The sequence below is a fragment of the Polypterus senegalus genome, chromosome 1 (genome assembly GCF_016835505.1).
Source record: "Polypterus senegalus isolate Bchr_013 chromosome 1, ASM1683550v1, whole genome shotgun sequence".
NCBI classification, from domain to species: Eukaryota; Metazoa; Chordata; class Cladistia; order Polypteriformes; family Polypteridae; genus Polypterus; species Polypterus senegalus.
In genome coordinates, this window is record NC_053154.1 from 247,866,981 (window position 1) to 247,889,322 (window position 22,342).

General features: G+C 35.7%; 1 protein-coding gene across 1 annotated transcript; it reads right to left on the bottom strand.

Annotated features, from left to right (window-relative positions):
- Positions 1-2,819: 2,819 nt before the first annotated feature.
- On the bottom strand, positions 2,820-21,184 carry ube2d1b (ubiquitin-conjugating enzyme E2D 1b). The gene is made up of 7 exons (XM_039771606.1): positions 20,974-21,184; positions 18,828-18,891; positions 18,671-18,702; positions 7,912-7,989; positions 7,718-7,823; positions 7,328-7,421; positions 2,820-2,895 (listed from the first exon to the last, which is right to left on the bottom strand). The coding sequence occupies exons 1-7, from the start codon at positions 20,995-20,997 to the stop codon at positions 2,850-2,852; spliced, it is 444 nt and encodes a 147-aa protein (XP_039627540.1). The 5' UTR covers positions 20,998-21,184; the 3' UTR covers positions 2,820-2,849.
- Positions 21,185-22,342: the final 1,158 nt, after the last annotated feature.

Here is a 22,342-nt window from a genome sequence, read left to right on the forward strand (position 1 = left end):
TGGCTTCTGTATGGCCATGGTGCCATAAAGCCCATTTTGGTGGTAATCGTTCTCGAAGTTTTCCCTATCTCCAGAAAGGTTCTCTTGTGCCCAGCCAGGATGATCATCAGGTTCTTGGTTACACCTCTTGCCAGAGCAGTTCGACCAAATTGCTCAGTTTGTCTAGGGGACTAGGTCTAGAAAGAGTTTCTATTTAAGAATGGGGAACCTTCAGTACTGCAGTTTTTTTTAATGTATCCTTTCATAGATTTATGTCTTGACACAATCCTATGTCTAAGCTCTGTAGGCAGTTCCTTTCATGTTTCACATGGTTTTCAGATTGGTACAATTTTAAAGGCTACAACATAAAAATGTGAAAAATGGGTCTGAATACACTATATACTCACTTGGTCACCATCTGCATTTCATTATTTTTAAAAGGCCAAATAGGATGCGACACATCAACGTAAGGGCATCCCGGAGAGAAAAATATTTCTGGAGGCAGGATAAAGGACAGCTAATTTCAGGACTGGATCAGAAATTACAGCTTGGATAAAACTTTGTATTACTCTTGCATCAAAAAAATAAACTACATTTTTGCTGTATAGTGTCATACAAAACATGTTCTTATTCAAAACTGCTTGATGTTGGTTCAGCAGTACAGCAATTACCAATTTTGAAGATGCATAATAAAAACACTGAAGTGTACAAACATTGATTGCACTCCTAAAAGCAAACCCTATGTTTCTATTTTATTAGAACAGCTAACATTACATTTCAAACATGAACAGTGTATTAGAGATCCACACTGTAGATGGATACTTCTGAAAAATGCAACCCAAAATACATTTAACTGCAAACCAGATATTCCACTGTAATATATATCCCAGTTACCAAAATACTCCATCTAACACAGCAATACTGGTGTTACAAGTCTCTCAGATAAAGGAATGATTTCCAAATTTACATTTGTGCAAGATGAACATTTCCTTATCTGTCCTGCAAAGACAATGCACAGAGCAGGACTCCTTACTAAACATCTGGGATTATTTTAAGGCTACTCTACTATATTTCTCTTTAGTGTGCACAGATTTGAATAAAATTTAAATATGTACACAGCACACCTCTATAAATGTATAATCTCTAAAATCAGCTCAGGTTTACACTTGATCGCAAGACTTTCACTCTAAAGGAAACCCCCGTTTTCATTCCACCACATGCTTTCATATCCATACTTTCCTGCAAGGAGTTACAGTAAACAGTACACCAATGTATTTGCTTGTGTCATATGCACAGCTTACAATCAAAATTTGGTCATGTACATTAAAATCTCATATTGGTTCGGGTCTAACTATTGGCTACTATTAGAGACAAGGTGGAGAGTAATGACTAGTTATATAAAATAGAGGAAACAGGATAATATAATGTAAATAAAATGATTAAATGCCCTTCTAGACTAAGCAATTTAATACTCACAAAAGAGAGTTCTGACCTGCATTCAATGACTGTTTTTGGAATTTATCTTCTCTACAATTAGATGTACAATTTATCTTGGAGTTGGAAGTATTGATGTTCTCAGATTAGTTTATGGCAGGTTATACATTGAAACAGATGAACAACTTGTACAACTAATTTTGGGATTTATTGCATTAGAACAAAATTGGATTTGCAATTACAAGGAGGGCAAATACTTTATGATTTGTTCATTTTGTGCAAAGTGCTTAACATTATTACATTATCCATTTTAATTTTAACAGGATGTGCAAACTTTTGCAATTAAGAAAATTTCCATAAAATTTCCAAATTGAATCTATTTGAAATTAAATATAAAAGACCACAATGTGAAAAAAATGTTGAAGGCACTGTATTGTATCCATCAAAATGATTAAATGTGCACATACCTACTTAAACACAATGCTCTACATTTAAAATATATTTATCAGTCCCTTATTTCAGAAGAGTACCCAACATCAATTTGCATACACCACCACCTCAGAACATCACAATACTGTACTTATTGAAATAGTTTATATTTTACCATTCATCTAAATTTATCACAGCAAGAAAAATGCAACAAAATTGTTTTATTAAATAAATAAAAAGTAAGATTATAGGTTAAAGAAAACCAAATACTGCATTTTAGAACTGTAGAATTTTCATCTTACACAAGAAAAAAAAAAACAAAAAACTATGATATGCACTTTTACATGTTTACTAATCAGTCCTAATTAAAACATTAAATTGGACCAGAGACCCAAGTTATTTCCATAAACCATACAATTTCCCCGTCGCCTTTAATGTTTTTAAATATTCTCAAATACAAATTTGAGACATAATGCTTAGTCATTCCAAAGAATGTTTAGACACAAAACAATATACAACATAGGTAATTTATTTTTATAACTTTTAATGCAAAATAATAAAAATAGATTCAGTATAGCTTTCATACTATACAATAAAAATCTCTAAAAAGAAAAAATTAGAAACTACCTACAAGAACAAAATAAGAAAACAATGAATGGAAGTAAATAAGATTTAGTCTATGGATGATAACAGCAATAAAGTTGCATTACAGTAACTTGTAATTAACTTTACAGATCAAAAAAAAAAACACAAAAGTGCTTAATGAAGAGAAAAAAAACAAAAAAAAAAAACAACTGCAATTCAAACAAGCTGTTAAGCCTTCTTATGGAATACTCTGAGATTTTTCCCTTGCAAAACACTAAACATCAACTCGAGAAGTATAGTTGCCTTTTTTGAAACAGGTTAACAGTTCGGATTGTTCAATAATATAACCTAATTCAACATTTTAGATTCTAGAATTTACAGTGCTTTGTGACTTTAAAAAAAAAAGTTCTGTTGGGTTTCCTTTACATTGCATACTTTTGGGTCCATTCTCTTGCTAGTCTGTTATATCTGGAAGGAATAATTATATACATGTTAAATAATGCATTATCATAAAAAATAAAAACATTCTTGCAACCTGAAAAATAAGAAAAAAATGTAGAAATAAAATGGTGAACACAGTATGAAACAACTAATCAAAACAAGCAAGCATCAGCTTTCCCAGTAAGTGCAAAAAGCCAGCTGCACAAGACATTTGCCAAGCATCAACTCTGAGTCCAGAATTAAAAAACAAACAAAAAAAAAAAAAGTAACTACACTACAAAATTTGCCAGTACATAATGCAACTGGGTGCTCCAAAGACAAAAAACTTAAAGGGGATAAAAATTTCAATTTTTTCAGTTTATTATAAATAATACTTGTAGTATTTAAGTTGTCTATTTTATTTTAGAATATTATGGCTAAGATGAAGCTTTTAAGTGAATAAACTGTGTAACCAGACTATTAACTCTATTGTAGAGGCTATAAGGGAAAACTAGGATTACATTTAATTCTGTGTATCTAAACAGGAGTTTAGCAGAAGGCTGGGCAAAGCAAAAATTCCGGCACAAGCAGGTGATTAGCTCAATGAGACCAGAGACAGCAAAGGGGATGGGGTGAGCAGCTGCAAAAGCAGACTTCCTACATAAGGCAGAAAGGGTGTGCTTACAAAGGTTTAGAAGTTTCAGAAAACACTGTGGGCTACTTTTGAGACCACTCTAGAATGCGAGTCAGTTAGATCTGCTCATCTTCTGAACTACCTGGTAATTAGCATAAAATAATATTGCCCTTCTCCTTGCTGTTCTGCCATTCTAAATTCTCAGTCATCCAATTTTGACTGATATAACTTACTAAAAATAGCCATTAAGCCTTGATATAAAAGAAACCACATGTATCAGCAGGATGCAAACACTAAACAGCTTTTGAGAGTGGCTTTTAAACGGAGGGACGACACGCAACTTTTAATATGAGAAATTAATTGGAAGTGCAGCTATGAAAAGTGAGGGGGTTGTTGGTTGGGGGTAATATGATGGTGTAGGTATTCTGAAGTCACACTGAACCATCATACCATCTGAGGACAAAAGTGCAGTACCACCTAAAATACGCCCAAACGAAGAAGCAGACTTAAGATGCATCATTAAAGCGCACTTTAATAAAAAAAAAAAAAAGCGCCTTAGTTGCGTTAAGAAAAAAAGACTCTTTAAATTACATAGACATCTTTCTACTGGTTGGTTATACTAAAGCAAAGTTTGCATTTGCCAACACTTATCTTAAATCATTCCAGTTATACGTTTTCTCCTACTTTTGATGTTTCGTATTTAATGCTTGGTATCTCTGCAAACAAATGTAATCATTAACGTTTAATATTACCTATCTGAAACTTGCCTCGATTGATATCATCTGCCCCAGTGTGCTCGTTTGAGCGATCTTATTTGTTTAACCTTTTTCAAAGGGAGTAATCAGGATACCCTGCAGGAGAACCTTCGCCTCTGTCAGAGTAACTGTGCAGCCTTTACAAGGGTAACCATGACTGATCCAAAAGATGTTTGTGTTCCTCTGTGGCCCCTAATAAGGTAATGCAACTGAGGAAGCAAGTCTTAGCCATACACTACTAATGCATTTTGATTTGTGCAACTTCATTCTTGCAGCCCCTTCTAAGGTGACTATTTTGGAAGCAGAGCACCATATCCATGCATTCCAGCAGGAATGCCGTTCTTGATGAACCTCTTGGCCTTTGCTAAGGTAGTTTGAAAATGCATGGAAAAACTTAAGACTTGTAGTCTTGTTCAGCTCACTTTACCTGGAAGAATTAACACTGTCAAGATGAATATCCTTCCTAAGCTTCTTTTTCTATTTCAAAACATTCCACCATACATCAATAAATACTTTAAGGTGGATTCAAAACCTCATTTGGAATTCAAAACATCCGCATATCCAAAAGGTGACCCTACAAAGACCTAAGGCAGAAGGTGACTGGGCTCTACCTAACTTTCAATTTTATTACTGGGCAGCAAATACACAAGCTATAAATATCTGGACATTGAATATCTATCTATCGTTGACACAAATAGATGAACAAACAGTAGTTTGGTCTGCAATATAAATAAAATCCTGCAGTACTTCTCTATATTCCTTACTTATCGCTAACATACTAACAATCCAAATGTGCTTCATTCACATGGAACCAATATAGGAAGGACTTCAAGATACAGAAGCTTTTATATGTGGCCCTTTGCATAATAACCACCTTTTCCCCCACCATCTCAAATGTACGCAGTTTTTAATGCCTGGAAAACATTCGGGATAAAGAGATCTGTACATTGACCACATCTGTGTGTCCAACGAACAATTACACTCCAAATTTAACTTTCCAGCAACAAATTTCTTTCACTACCACCAAATTAGAGACTTTGCTAAACAAAACCTGCTCAATTTTCCTCACCTCCCACGTACTTCTACTCAAGGGAAAAAAAATATTGATCAGTCTTAAGGACTCAGTTTCAAAGATCCCAGAGAACAGCAGGAAAATGATCCCTCACTCAACATTTCAGAAAAGAATTGGAAAGCAGCAATGCACAGAATTCACTCTAGCTCCATATGCACAAAGCAAACAACTATTCAACGTAAAATCATCTATCAAGCACATCTGTCTCGTTTAAAATTGTCCAAAATGTGTCCAGGGCAATATCCAACCTGCGAACGTTGCAATCAAGTACCAGCCTCATTGAGTCATATGTTTTGGGTGTGCACCAAATTATCATTTTGGACCAAAATCTTGAAATTCTTTTCAGACATCCTTGGTGTCACAGTCTCTCCTAATCCATTCATAGCTGTGTTTGGTATACTTCCAGATGAGCTTAAAGTGGAGAAGGACAAACTGTAATTGTGTTTACTTCACTATTGGCACACAGACTTATCTTGCTCAACTGGAAGAACCATAACCCACCTCTTTTAAATCAGTGGGCAACTGATGTTATATATTTGAAACTGGAAATAATCAAATTCTCACTTAGAGGATCTATGGAAAACTTTAAAACCTGCCAGGATCTAATCAATAACATTTTAGAATAAGCATTTAAATTGAGGAAGTAGATTCTCTTCCCTTATTTCAATTATTTTTATCTACTTATTTTTCGTACTCTTAAAAAGTTTTACTCTGTTGGCTTAGCTCCCTTTCATGGGTGGGGGTTGATTTCATTTGAACTTAAGTGTTGTAAAATTTGACTTGCTTGTATGGAATGTTATTTGCTTTTAATAAATTCAATAAATTTAAAAAAGTCACCCCCTTCAGGGTTAGCAATTCAGGTGTCCTGGCATTAAGTGAGGCACACTTCTGGCCTTTAGGAGGGTATTGACACTCAGGAGACCAGCAGCAGCCATCACTGTTACTGAACCTGAACTAGCCAGCCTTGGACCTTGCTGTCCGAGATTAGAATGAGTAAATGACACACAGGTAAGTATTGCGGAGTGTAAGTGTAAATAAAACGTTTGCCATTTCCAGCATTAAAATTGTCCAGTAATATAAAAAAAAGAATTGGAGGTTAATGTACCTTTCGTGAACACCTGTACCCATCAAAACAAAAATGCTCATAAACACTGCCATGGTTATACATAGTGGGAGACTGAAAAATGTTCTGTAGACTGAATACATGGAGATTCCTTCAAATTAGAAGTGTAACAAAAATTTCATATTTGACTGTGTTTATTTAATGAATGAGGTGACCAACAATAGATTACAATGATTTAGCTAAATCATAATTTAGACCATCATACCACCTTTAGGTGTCATCCCTTACAAACCTTTTGCATAATTTTGTACTATTAACGGTATATTGAATTGAACTACCAAAATGCAGAATGGCATTCTACTGATCTCAAAGATCAAGAAAAAAAAATTCTGACTTTTATACTATGTGAATTTTGAAAAGGAAAAAAACACTGAAAATAATGGCATCAAATCCTTACCAGGACCTATTTTTTTTTTTTTTTACAAAAAAAACACACATGCAGATATGATGGTCCTGGCCTTAAGAGATACATAAAAGAAAAACACAAATAGTCACAATAATGTGTCAGTTTCTTTTTACTCTTTAATTTTACAATAGTCCTGGTAATAATCAATGTACTGTACTGGCTTTTCCAATTCGGGTTTACAGGGAATCAAAGTCTATGCTTGATGGGGTACCTATCTATCACAGGCGACACACATGCACACAGCCTTGTCTATGCTTTGGCAGATTTAGAGAGTGGCCAAATAATCCAACATGCACATCCTTAAAATGTTGGAGAGAAACAGAAAAGCACAGAGAAAAATTAATTCAGACATGGGTTAGAACATGCAAACTCCACACACAATGAATGGGTCCGGACTTCAGACCAAGTCTCCCGAGGACAGACACACATGCTAACTTCTGCATCATTATGGCAGCCTCCAATAATTGTTGTTTGTTCAAATTATACTTACTTTTCTTTATCTGATTTGTAAATGTGTGCTATATCTGGTACTAAGGGGTCATCTGGGTTGGGATCACAAAGCAACGAACATATGGACAATAAAACTAAAGGGAAAAAAAAAGTGAAAGAGAAAATGTTATGGCTGTCATTTTAACAGGTAGGAGGTTATTGAAGCCAGTTTTAAAAAAAAAAAACCAAACAAAAAAAAAAAAACACATGCATACAACTGTACCACATCCTCTCTTTTTGAGATTGTAACATTTTTCAAATTTTGCTGTATTGATTTTTTTTTTACCATTCATTCTAAGAATGCTAAACAAAACAAAAACTGAAGTCAGAAGAAAGCTTGTAATACATAAAACAATAAAAAGCAAAAAATAAAACGAGCAGATTCCCTTACCTTTTGATACTGTTAATGCAGGTGACCACTGTGATCTCAAAATATCCAAACAAATACTTCCATTACTGTTTATGTTAGGGTGGTATATTTTTGTTGTGAAAGCTACCTGTTAATGATGAGAAAAGCCCAGTAAGACTTAAAATGGCACCACTAATTAACATTTTGGGCATTTTGACTTTAGCTGTCATTCTGACCTTTGGAGGTTTAAAAGGATAATCCGTTGGAAAATGTATTGTCAAAAAAAACACTCCTCCTTGATAGGCACTATCACTCTGAAAAATAAAAAATATTTTGGTCATGAGTTGAATTGCCGTAATCAGACATTTACCATAACAGTAAAAAGCTCAAACTTTATTCAACTTTGAATGTTGTTATACAGCATTTTTTCTTTAATGTTTCACTTTTACAGAAATCTGCGCTTTACTGATTAGCTAACTAAATGAGAATTTTCCTATAATAAACATACACATTCTCAAATCTATTTAAACTAATTCAGGGGAACAGGCAACAACTGTTTTAGTTGAGCACTTTCACATTCACCCAATATCAGCAGGGGTATCTAATGTGTGCTTCAATTTCCTCCCACACCTTAGAGAACTTGAGTAGTTCAATAAGTAAACCCCACATAAGACTACTGGCCCAACGAGATATAGTTCCCGTCTTGCCCCTGATAGTCTCTGGCTCCATGCACCCCTGTATTGGGTAAAAAAAATGTTTAAGAAATTGTGTTTTGGTGTGTGCTGCTTAGTATAATTTGCAAACACACAGTGCCTACAAAAATAAACCCTTTGAAGTTTTCAGATTTTATTATTCTAGAATATTGAATCACAGTGTATTTAATCTGGCTTTTTTGACATTGATCAACAGAAAAAAAAATATCAAAGTGAAAACAGATCTCTGAAAAGTGATCTAAATTATAAACACAAAATAATTGATTGTGCAAGTATTCACCCCCTTCAGGTGGGAACACAGATGTACCTATGGCAGCAATTCCAGCTTTAGACCTGCATGTATAGGTCTCTATTAGCTTTGGACATCTGGACACTGCAATTTTTCCTCAGTTTTTGCAAAATTGTCCAATTTATTTCAGATTGGATGGGGAGTGTTAGTGAACAGCCTTTCAAGTCCAGCCACGAATTCTCAACTGGATTAAGATCTTGACCCTAATTCTGCACTGCCAGGACATTAACATTGTTCCTTTAAAGCTATTCCTGTGTTGCTTTGGATTTATAATTGGGGCCATTCTCTCACTCAAAAACAGAAACCTGCGTTTTGCAGGAAGATTTTAGACTGTATGAGGATTTCAATGCATTTTGCTGCTTTCATTTTTACCCTCTACTCTCAAGGTTACCAGGACCTGTTGCAGAGAAGCATCCCCCAAGATTGATGATGCCACGATCATGCTTCACTTGAACGTTTTCTTACATTCATTCCACTGACTGCTGCTTTTCACTCATCTTTTTGGAGTTACGTGAAGAAGTATTCTTTTGACTTTGTGTCTAGGTTTTGCTGACTCACCATTAGTTGAACATTCCCAATAAAGGGGTCTTATACAATCCGTTAAAGCACTGCAACTACAAGCAGGTGTTCACCATTTGACTAATTATGCGACTTACAAAAGCAATTGGCTGCCCGACTGATGTTTAGGTATATCATAGTAAATGGGGTGAATACTTGCGCAATCATTTGTTTTTTTTTTAATATTTTTAATTAGTTTACACTACTTTGTGAACACCTTATCCTACTTTTGACATTAAAAAGTATTTTCTGTTGATCAGTGTCAAAAAGGTAAATTAAATCCACGGAGACACAATGATGTATAAAAATGAAATGTGAAAAACCTCCAAGACTGGGAGTTACTTGTTATAGGGACAGTACAGGAGAATAGCAAAGAACAGGCTTTACCCAAAACATTCTCTTCCAATATCACTTTCTAAACCACCACTAAGCAAAATGCCCTACAATTCAGCGGTTTTCCACTATTTCCAGTGCTTAAGGGATACTGCACCTATTTTTTGAATGTTCTATTAGTGAAAAATGCCATCACCTTAAAGCAGTTTTAAAAATCAGTTTGATTCCTGTACAGTGGCAATTTACATATTCATAATAGCTAACCAAGAGGCCAATAGTTAACATACAAAAGCAAAACAAAACCAACTAAACATGTTACATTCCACATTATAAAGATAAAACCTATGGGTGTCTAACTATTGGTCCCGACTACATTCCTGCAGATTCAACACATCTGTTAAAATAATTGAGTTGCATATGCTCATTCACACATCAGGAAAATTAAGAATATGCATATATGAAACCCATGTATAATTGCATGTTAAACCCTCCTCCACCTCTCCATTCCACACTGTACCTTTCTGGTCCTTGGGGAGCAAAAGATATGAATTCAGTACCTATCTATATTTTATATAAGTTGAGACACTGAAGTCTATTTGTGTTTCACAAAAATGAGTTGATTTTTAAAATCAACAATATTATTTGTGGTTGATAAGCCTTTGTAATTCCAGGGCACAATAGTTAACTAATGCTACTCACCAAAGTATTTTTCTTTAGCATGAACAAGAAAAATGGGGGAGTTGATCTCCGATCTTTTACACATTATTTCTGGTCCTGTCCTCTTTAACCTAGGACAGTTTGGTGTGAAGGAAACAACTTGTTTCTGTGTGCAAAAACAATGAAACATGTTTTGAGAGTTTAGTTATTTTTGTTTGTTTTGTGTAGCAACATGCTGTATGGGTCCACCACTCACTTCCCGATACCAATTCAACTGGCCTAATACTACTCAAACTTTGTCTTATAAATTCTAAATAACTCACTGCTTAGTAATTTTTTTTTCCCCCCTCATTAAAAACATTCCTTTACTAACTAACTTAACAAGAGAGGAGAAAAAATGTCAGTATGTGGTAGTACAGTGAGACATTGATAAAAGCATAACTAGAATTTTACACAAAAGTTTAGTTGTGTCCCTTTTTACAAAAGGTATTCCAAGACACATTTTTTACTAGAAACTCCAAAAAGAAATGCAAGGATGACAGTTACTAATAGTTAATTTTTGAAGTTTTTTCTGTCAAACATTCCTGAACTGTAGTGTCATTTCATGCTTTAAAATGTTTTTTCCTTTTGTGATATTGAAACCTGTCAGCAGTTCTTACATTAAGGGATAAAACAATGCGCATTTTTTTGAGAAACAGTAAATTACCTAACTGCAGAACAATAATAAAAAAAATAAATGGGGCTTCATCAGCCCACACAGACATAGGACAACTGCAACTATGATCACACCTAATATATATTAGGTCTACACACTGAAATAAAATTTCAAGTAAACTGAGTAAAGTTTAAACAGTACCTACAGCACATTGGGAAATATTCACAGGTCTCAAAATGTTTTTGCAGCACATTCACTATTTGTAATGCACTTAGAGATACACCCATCTACAAAAAATGGGCTATATGAGTAATTGTTTTGAGATGGCAAAAGTACAATAAGTACAATGAGGCTGCTGAAGCTAGTACTGCCATTTGTCAACAGTGGGGGGGAAAAAAAAAAAAAAAACTACTGAGGGGGTGGGAGGACTACACATCCTGTGCAATATGCTACATCAGTGTAAAGTCCTGATGTGAAGGGAAACTTTTTGCCTTGCAAGTCATCCAGACAGCTGAGAAAAAACTGAAAGGATCAGATCAAATGACAGCACTGATCCCATCACCCATTTTTTGATCAAAAGTATTACGGTCTCATTCAGTTGGAAAAAGCCTCATTCAACAATAAGACTGATGCAATGAACCCTCAGTATTAAGTATCTGGTTGAAAATACTTCTATTTTGCCGAGGTTCTCAAAATTTACAATTTAATCAATGAGGAGACACAGCTTTCACTACAGAGCTCAGAGTTGATATGCCCGTTTCAGCTTGACCATGATGTTAATTTGTCCAATTCAGCTGTGAAAATACTTCTGTACTTCGTTTCTCTAAAGGATATTGCTTTTTGTTAAATTAAGGTGTATGTCACTGTAGTAGTTTATGATTTTTTTTTTTTTTTAAAAAGTTCAAAAGTAAAGTTTTGTTTTGAATTATTCTGGATATTATATGTTGTGCAAACTTAAAATATGAATGTCTTTTTTCCTGATGTTGTGGGCTTATACTACATTGCAAAAAACTCACCACACTACTTATAACACTACTAATAACTTTGCATATAACATAAAAGAGAACAAACTACTGTGTATACTTGTGGATAAGTTCTCCCGCGGATAATTCGGGACTATATAATTTCTGGTATTTTAGAATGTCGGTCGTATAAGTCGAATGTGGAAAACTCGCTATTTGTCGAAGGGATTATGATATGCTAACACCCATCTGAGAGAGTAACCACGGAGCACATTTTTTGGGGAAAAATATCTTAATGTCCAAGTGCAAAACAATCATTCAAGATAACGTCTATCTCAAAATGTGAACACTCAAGTCTAGTAGTTAGAAATAAGTGTCAAACTCGGCAATAAGCTGGGGAGCCTGTGGGAGATATTAGAACTTTAACTGGCTTTCAAACAAGCTAAAAGGTGCCAAGTTTGAGCATTTTTTACGGTGTCCTTTTATCACACACAACCCCAATGGCATTAGCATAATAGTTGAGAAAAAAAACATGGGTCAACACTGACAAAAGCACCATTTGAAAAGGCAAGGTCTACTGCAATCCTCTTTAATAAAACCCCTGTGTGCATCCAGGTGTCTGTGTGTGTGTCTTCTGGTGAAGTGCGCATGCGCTGGGCCACACGGCACGTGTTCAGTCTCTTCCTGTGCATTCCCTGTGTGTGTCTTTCTATGTGTGTCGCACAGGCCCGCGAGAGACAGATTACTTTTTCACACAGGGCCATGTAGGTTTGGATTTTTTCTTCTCCCTAAATAATAAAAACCATCATTTAAAAACTGCATTTTGTGTTTACTTGTGTTATATTTGACTAATGGTTAAATGTGTTTGATGATCAGAAACATTTTGTGTGACAAACATGCAAAAGAATAAGAAATCAGGAAGGGGGCAAATAGTTTTTCACACCACTGTACATACAATCCTAGGAGGTAAATTACTTCGGTTCACGATCAAATCGGGTTACAACCAGAGTTTTGGAACGAATTACGGTCATGAACCGAGGTTCCACTATACAGTAATCCTTCCTCAATCGCGGGGGTTACGTTCCAGAACCCCCTGCGATAGATGAAAATTCACGAAGTAGAAACCATATGTTTGTAAGGTTATTTTTATATATTTATAGCCCTTATAAACTCTCCCACACTTTTAACATTATTAGAGCCCTCTAGATATGAAATCACACCCTTTAGTCAAAAGTTTAAACTGTGCTCCTTGACAAGACAGAGATGACATTTCTTTCTCAATTAAAAGAATGCAAACATATCTTCCTCTTCAAATAATGTGTGTCAGGAGCAGAGAATGTCAGAAAGAGAGAGAAGCAAACAATCAAAAAATCAATACGGGAGCCATGGGAAGCTTATCAAGTGGAGCTCTTTGGTATCTTATGATAACTCACTCAGGAGGAGAAGACACTTTGGGTTTGTATTTTCTATATACAGTAATCCCTCCTCGATACGCAGGGGTTGCGTTCCAGACCCCCTCGCGATAGGTGAAAATCCGCGAAGTAGAAACCATATGTTTGTATGTTTATTTTTATATAATTTAAGCCCTTATAAACTCTCCCACACTGTTTATAAATATTGCCCGCACAGTTATACAGCATAATCCCTTTGTATTCTTTTAGATATTAGGTAAAATTCATTGAAATTATGTATATAAACACACTGTTTATATAAAGTAAAACCTAATTATTTTAAAGATATCGAGTGTCTCCGATATCACATATGTTACAGCCATTACGATAGACAGGCCACCAGCAATAAATACGCACAATGCAAGAAAAATAGTATACAGTAAATGTGTGTACAGTGACACTAAACGTATGTACATGTACTAAGTACTGTAAGTAGAAAATTAATTATGGTTACTCACCAACAATGACACGATGACTTGTCCGATAACAATGAGTTTAATTTTACTGCACAACAAAGGGGAGCATAACAGCACTTCTAAAGGAGCCACTTCAGGCGATTGTGTAGCACTGGCGTTCTTCTGGCAGTCTTCAATCCAAATCCCTAAAGCAGATTTCATCCAGACTAATGCCTTATTACATCCGCTTACAACTCGTTTTGCACCCTGGTTAAAAAGGACACTGCGGCTGTAGATCTTATATTCCTTTCCTATTTTTTAAATAAAAAGAATCGTAGCCTCATTGATGCCGTACTGGCGTCCTACAGCGGTGTAGCTTTTCCCTTCCTTCAGCATATCCAAAACGTTTACCTTTTCGGCAATCGTTAACATCTTCCGTTGGCGCTTGGGCACGGCTCCTGAAGCAGCAGCAGATCGTTTTGGAGCCATAATGAAGGGCTTCAGTTAATTCTTTACACAGCGAAACACGTCGATGCTGAATGAGCGAGACGAGACTTCCTGGTTAACACTGCATTCAGCACACAGGAACTTAACTGCGTGCTCGGATTGGTTAGCTTCTCAGTCATCTGCCAATAGCATCCCTTCCCTTGTATGAAATCAACTGGGCACAAACCAACTGAGGAAGCAGCCGACACGGCATTTCTCGCCAAGCTTCTCAAGTACGCTTACAAATTAAAGCAAACTCTACATGCAGCGAAAATTTACTTCTCCAGCTAGCTTCCATGCTCTGAACCATCAAACCCTTCACTAAATCATACAAACATATGCATGAAATCACTCAGTCCAATCCAACAGCATCTGTACGAATGCTTTTCGAGGAAAACCTTGGCAGGATTTACAACGATACAATGCCCCGAAATGTCACATCAATATTGCAGCAATTTTCGTTGGAGAAGATGGCGAACCGCCTGCCGAAAGGGACATTTGCATCTGTCCCATAGGCAACTCCTGTAAGCAGAGTTTCATGCTCAATATGAATTGTGATCCTACGGTTTACCCACTTTTATTCCCTCAAGGAGACATTGGCTGGCACAAAAATTTATAACATGTTCCCAATAAAAGAACCGCCAAGCAATGAAGGCTTACTCAATGCCAATTTTACGCGTACAGATTAGCAATGAGGAATGCATTTAGTATTTTGCACTCCAGCGGCAAACTATTTCAACAGTACATTGTGGATGTGTATGTTAAAACATCAACAGTACATTGTGGATGTGTATGTTAAAACAAAGGGCGCGCGCATCTCAACTATCGCAGATTAGATCAACAAAGATTTGCGCGTGGAACAATACAAAGGACTGTCAGACGCACTGCAAGCAAACGCTGAAAATAACGTACGTGTAGACAAAATGATCATATTACCAACCACATTTCCAGGAAGTCCAAGATACATGCAACAAAACTAGCAGGATGCCATGGCCATAGTACGTAAATTCGGACAGCCTCATTTATCACTTTTACATGTAATCCTGCTTGGCCGGAAATTCTACATGCACTGTCAGACACCCAAAGACCTGATATTGTAGTACTTGTCTTTTGGATTAAGCTGCAGGAATTACTTAAGAGACATTCTACAAAAACATCTTTTTAAGGTTGTCGATTATATTTACGTAATCGAATTTCAGAAGCGCGGCATTCCTCATACCCACATGCGGTTTACTCTTCACAATAATTCTAACAACCAGTCTTCAGCCACGGTCAGTTGTACATGGCTTTTTCTAGGGTTAGATCTTTCGACTCATTGGCTGTCGTCACCACCAAAACACCTATTCACACCTGCATCTTTCAAGATGTATTTATTTCTTCTCGATTTCTGAATTCCTTTCTCACAGTTTTCCATTCCTGTTCTTACACCGCCATATGCTATGGTGGGCTTCAGCTAGTGCGTGTATATAATTCCTACTATATTAAAATTTTTTTTTTTTTTTATGATTCCAGTGATAAGGTTAAACATCCATCAATTTCTGATAAGTCTACTAGTGAATGAGGAAAATGCATAAATAGAAAATTAAGTAAGTCAAATTAGGTAGTGATGGAACTCTGCTCTACCTTCATCCACACAAATTCTAGGATTAGGTTAGAATGGGCAGGTCACTCCAGAACTGATATGGAGACTATTCTGGAAGCATTACTTGCAAAGCAGCAACACACACCTGAAAAACAAGTCAGTCCATTTGCTGAAAAGATTTCAACATACTTAGGTTATCAGTAGAGCTGCTGCTAACCTGTTCAACATAGTTAGGTCATCATTAGGGTTGCAAGAATGAACATTGATAATGTATAAGAAAAAAAAAAGCTCTTATTCAAAAACAAACTGTGACATTTAATTCTAAAACAAAAAAACCCTTTGCACTAATTTTGGCACAGTGTTACTCCAGATATACTATGCTGCAATACTTCTGTGTTTTCCGCATCACTTCCACAATCAGTATTTCTATCATTTTTAATTGTTAGCGTGAATTGCCATTAATAAAATTAACAGATTTTGCTACCTCACCGTTCTGCTTTTTGGTTAGAAGGTGTACTAACAAAAGATGAAGGTATCATTTTACTCCTGTTCTCAATTTTCATCTCAATTTTGATCCAGAGGTCCCCAATTTGCTATTTTATATTAACACAGTTAAGCAATCATTGTGGCAAATGAAAGCTATTTTTCTTACTCAAATACAGTATAATGGAAAATAACTGCCATATTTCGGATTTTTCTTATATCAACTTTAAAATTGCCATTTTAAAGAGCACTTTCAGGGTCAAGAAAGCAACCTCAATCAACATGTGTCTTTTAGAGGACGCTGACTTGACAACTCCTAAAACAAAAGCAAAATGAAAAATAAATCTTAAGGTTACGTTTCATTTTTTCTGAATTTTTAAATGGGGAATATTAACAGGTTTAGTTTAATCCTATAGATTATGTTTGGACCACCAACACCCCACTCTAAAAACTTCTCAATTCGAGCTGCTCAACACATTTGATTTACTTTTTACAATTTTTTGAATTTTAAGCTGCTATTAATGAAAGTGTTCTCTCTCACACACGTATACACATACATACACACAAACATACATATATACACACAAATATATAAAAACTTTTGTGAAACACGGATAGACTTCAGGGTCTCAACTTATATAAGAGAGATGGGCACTGAATTCACATCTTTTGCTCCCCAAGGACCAGAAAGGCACAATGTGGAATGGAGAGGTGGAGGAGGGTTCAACATGTAATTATACATGGGTTTCATATATGCATTACAAGTATGAGAAATGTCCTAATTTAACTTTTTTCTCTTGGATCATGTCATCAACCTTGAATTATTACAAGATGGGTGAAAAGAACATTATGGAAAAAGAAAGCATATTCTTTAAGGCACTACACACCATTACATAAAAAGCAAAATTTCACAAATAACTAGCCACATATTCATAATGAACTTTGAAATCTATGCGGATTAAACAAAAGCCTTATTTTAACATTCAGTTTTTGACTAATTCTTACTTGATCTTGTATTATAAAATTTTAATTTCTAAAGAAACATTATGAAAACTAGTCATAAGTCTATGACTACTAGATTTCCAATTTCTTAATTAAAAGAATTTCCACTTTTTAAACTTTATAATGCTTTGAGTGCTCACTCGAGAAATCATACACTTAATTTCTGGATTGTCCAAGAAGTTTTTTTAAAAAGTTACTGAATAAAGAAATAAGTGGCTGGTTCATAATATAAGAATGATTCCCTAATTTCTGAGATAGTAAACTATAAATGGGAAGTAAAAAAACTTAATACATTCAAACCCCCCCACCTCCCCCATGAAATGTTACACATAGATTTCAAATAGAACATATCTGCCTCTTCACACAAACTATAAAGCGGCATTTTTTAGAGGAGCGTCCGTATCCTCTAGGCAAACAGACTCTGTGCAAAGAGCCCCTCTGCTCACACCCCCTCCGTCAGGCGCAGAGAATGTCAGAGAGAGTGAGAGAGAGACAGAGAAAAGCAAACAATCAAGTACCACGTGGGAAGCATATCGTATATCATTGAGGAGTTTTAGTTAATACGTGATACATGCTCCGATTGGGTAGCTTCTCAGCCATCCACCAATAGCGTGCCTTGTATGAAATCAACTGCAAACAAACTGAGGAAGCATGTACCATAAATTAAAAGACCCATTGTCCGCAGAAATCCGCAAACCAGCGAAAAATCTGTGATATATATTTAGATATGCTTACATTTAAAATCTGTGATGGAGTGAAGCCGCGAAAGTCGAAGCATGATATAGCGAGGGACTACTGTACTTGCTTATGAATGTAATTGGCCACAATCAGTTCATTGTAATGATATGATATATCTCACTGCTACTTCGTATACCCAGAACAAAACTACTACTCTACAATAGTGGATCTCAAAACTCTTTTCTGGGTAACACAGACTCGAGGTTTTACTTTTAACCAATTTCATAATTGGTCACTTTTAATTGAACAGTTTAATTTACAGTATTACACTGCTCTCTTACTGTACTGTCAAGAACAGTGCCATGTGTTGCTTTATTTTTGCTGCAAATGTACATTAGCTGTATCTAAAACAATAATAAAATAGCGGGACAGACACCAAATAACGGCTAAGAACAGCTTTTTTGTGTGTCATTTTAGTTTGAGCTTTTTTTTGTAAGCAACAACTGAAAAAAACAAGCTCAGAAAAATGCATTCATTTCTGTACACAAAGATCCAACTACACATGGTAAATGATTAGAAAACACTTAAGATGCCTCCTTACATCTGTCCACATGCCATTTAAATTAAAATGTAAACCTGTAGACTCACAGTTCCACAAGCCTTATTGTAAGAAACCACTACAGTACTTAAACAGCTTACAGAATTTTAAAAATCATGATCCAGTTAGATAAGGTGTGTGACAGATACTTACCGGTCCCATAATTGTTGCTTGCCAGTGAAACACTGAAAAGGAGAAAAAAAAAAAAAATATATGTTTTATAATGAAAACTTCCAGAATCTGTTCTTAATTAATGCCAGCTTGTTCCACTTGTGGCAGAAATTATTCAATACATGAGTTTTAAACTTACAGTCATCTCCCACTGGTCCTGCTGAACACTGTGCTGGTGGATCACGTTGCAAATCATTCAACTCCTAGCAAATAAAAATATTACACTATTTAAATTATTTACATAATTGTACTTGATAAGCAATGCATTTAGAAGCGAACATAAAACAATTTACAGCCTACTTCAAGCAATCAACAAAAATTGCCACTTTTTATATACCAATACTTGATCACATGTCAGGAGCTTAAATCACTACATAACGAAAACTGCCTATTAAACATCAATTGCAAGTTTATTACTCAAGATTTAAAAATGTGTGTTCCTTTTGCTAGTGGACTAAAATATTGTTTAAACAAGTAAAACAAAGTTTACTCAGCTAAATTACATATGGACAGTATAATTGTGTTGCAGCAATGAAACTGAGCAGGGCTGACCAGGTCACACTATTCTCTGCATCTTCTTCCAAAACCTTCTGGGCAGTTCATTACATGCAATATTTCAGGACAATGTGACCTGGGCAAAAATACTAAATATATGAATAATCATTTGCGGATATTTAACTACCTAAGGCACTTTGTACCAATTGTGATTTGTGTACAGTGCTGGCAGTGTGTAACATGCCTCATGCAAAATTTGTACACAGCAGAGAATTTTCTTTTTTTGCTCCACTGTCAGCACAGTATTCACCAGCCTCCTCAATTCCTTGCCTCTGTGTCTGTAGATAGTTTGTATGTTCTATACATGTCTGTGATGTTTTCTGCAAAAGCCATATCTGCTAGGTTAAGTGCAAACTCAGTTGACAAGGAGTGTGCGTATAAGAGAATGCTACAATGGGATGTCACACCACCAGAGCTGGTTGACACCTTTCACCCAATAATGTCATAGGAGGCATTATACTCCCTGAACATCAGAATTCAATAGGTAGGACCGAAAATGGAAGGGCGAATAGTAAAGAGTCTGTACGTTATCAACTGTGTCCACACCTGACACAGTACTTTAGGCAAAAACATACAAAACCTTATCATGCAGCTGACACTAACACAACATAACTCGGTTTGAGAAAAATGACACATTTTAGAACCAAGACGTCAGGTTTTATACATGGAGCTCAGAAAGTGTTAATGTACATTTTAAAATTAACTCAACAACACGGTGACCAAATTGAAGTTACCAACTTCCTGATTCAAGTGTATCCAACCTTCAGCTGATAATGGCATAATATTCAAATTCGCCTACGTCATGCTAAAGAAAGGTCAAAAGATTACCATTGTAGCCGACACAAAAACAGAAAAATGAAAATGTTTGAAATCTCGCCGGAATTTAGAATTTACTTGCTCCTTAACCAGAACTGACGCACATCACAATTGGGTCACGCCGAAGCACTAAAGGTTGCTGGTCAAACGGGATTCATTACGCCTACTGACTTAACTGACAATCGTTTTTTAGATTTAATGATTTCCCAAACTGCTTTAGGTAGAAAAAGTTTAAAGGATTGCAGGCCCAGCCAACAGAATGCCGTTCTCAGGAAAGGCCTTCGAATCGCTATAAAAACTTACATTTACTATATTGGGAAACCAAAATGAATAGTTAAATAACAGATAATTAAATATACTTAAACCTCTATTTGAAGTCTATCTTCTTGTTCAACTTGGGTATCTCTAACAGGGAGCCCCACGATATATTTCCATAAATGTGTTACGAACAAAACGAATTGAAAAAATGACGTACCAGGAAACAATGTTTTAAGGTATTACAGATATTTGAACGTATTCGGCTTTTAGTTTCGCTCTCTATAGGTCAGTGGGAATAGTACATTAAAAACGCAAATAAAACAGATTATTGCGTGAGGCAGTAAGTTAACACACTGTTTATGATATCCACTTGACTCCGCAGTGCTTAACGTGAGGCGAGCTCAAACTTTCACCTCGCTGCTGGGCTCGAAACAAAAAAAATAATAATGATGATAAAACAAAAAAAAAAAAATGTTAACTGAGGGGAACGCCACCGTCAAATCTGGTTACACCGAAAAGGGCTGCGCTTAAACGAATCTGTTTTTACTTCACAGGCCTCTGGTTTTCTACCGTTTCTACTCCACCATTATACCGCAGTACCACTCTATTGTATTGTACCTCTGTAGTCTTGAAAAGAAAACATTTCGGAAACTTACCTTCTGTATTCTTTTCAACGCCATAGTTAATGCCCGATACCCTGGCGTACCTTTCGGTGACTCCTCGTTGCTATTTCCGACGGTCCACGTAACGCAACCAGACCTTTTCTATTTCATACAGCCGCTCACTCACTCACCCAGGGTGTGTAGATTTTTTTTTTCTTTCTTTTGTTTCCGCTTTCTGTTCAGGAAAGCATGATGACTGTTGCATTCTGGGATCTGTAGTCTTTTATTTTCTTTTGCGACGTCTATTCTTAAAGTGAAACCGTCACGAGGCAGTGGTGCAACAAATAAAGGGCAAACTGACATGACGAGGCATAAGCTGTGCGTGAGTGCGTGGTGTGAAATAGGGGGGCCAGGGATCTTCATCAGCACAGAATTCGATTTTTTTGGTTTTTTTTTGCATACGAACCAGAAAAAAAAATCGATTTTTTATAGTCACAATTGTACTTAAACATATTTACATCACATCTCATGCCATATATCATAAATTGTTTTTAATTTAAAATGACATTTACATGTATTTGCTTAGCCGATGCTTTTATTCTAATATTAAGATATTCAAATATCTGGGGATGATCATAGACTCAAAACTGACTTTTAACGAAAATACAGAAGCCATCTGCTAAAAGGGGCAGCAGCGCCTCTACTTTCTAAGGAAAAGGAGCCTTGTTAGTGTGAGTCCTACCATTATGTCACTCTTTTATAAATCTTATGTTTAGCCTCTCTTTTTTCTGCTAGTCTGGTTTGAAAATGTTAATATTAGTAACCAAAACAAAATAAGTAAAAAATTGTACAGTGGAACAGTAAAATAACACAGTTTCAAGAGTCAAATCTCACTGACCTGATTAATAAACAAGTACTACAGAAAGCAGGGTGTATTTTGTCAGACAGGACTCACCCACTACATTTTCAATTCCAGTCATTGCCATCAAGTTTCAATCCAAGGTCCCTAGAATAAGAAGCAACAGGTGCAAATACTCTTTCATCCCAACTGCTATTAATCTTCTAAATAAGTTCAATATACTGTACATTCACAAGCTTATATAGTGTGTTGACATTGCTTCAAGCATTAGCCAAGTCTAAATGATGGTTTAATTTTTAAGTGTCTTTTTTTTATCTAATGATTCACCATAAATATTCTGCAATGATATGCATTATACTTCTTTGTACTAAGCTTATGTCTGATGGCTGTGTTATTTATGATGTGGTTTTAATGTTATGTTGTGGTCTCCCTATAAAACTAACTTATAAACCAAAGTTCTCTTGTGGGACAAAAAATAAAATTGAATTGAGAGCAACAAGAATTGAATTGATTTACTTTACCATCCTGAATCTATTCTTCCTCAATTTCGTGTCTTTAATCATA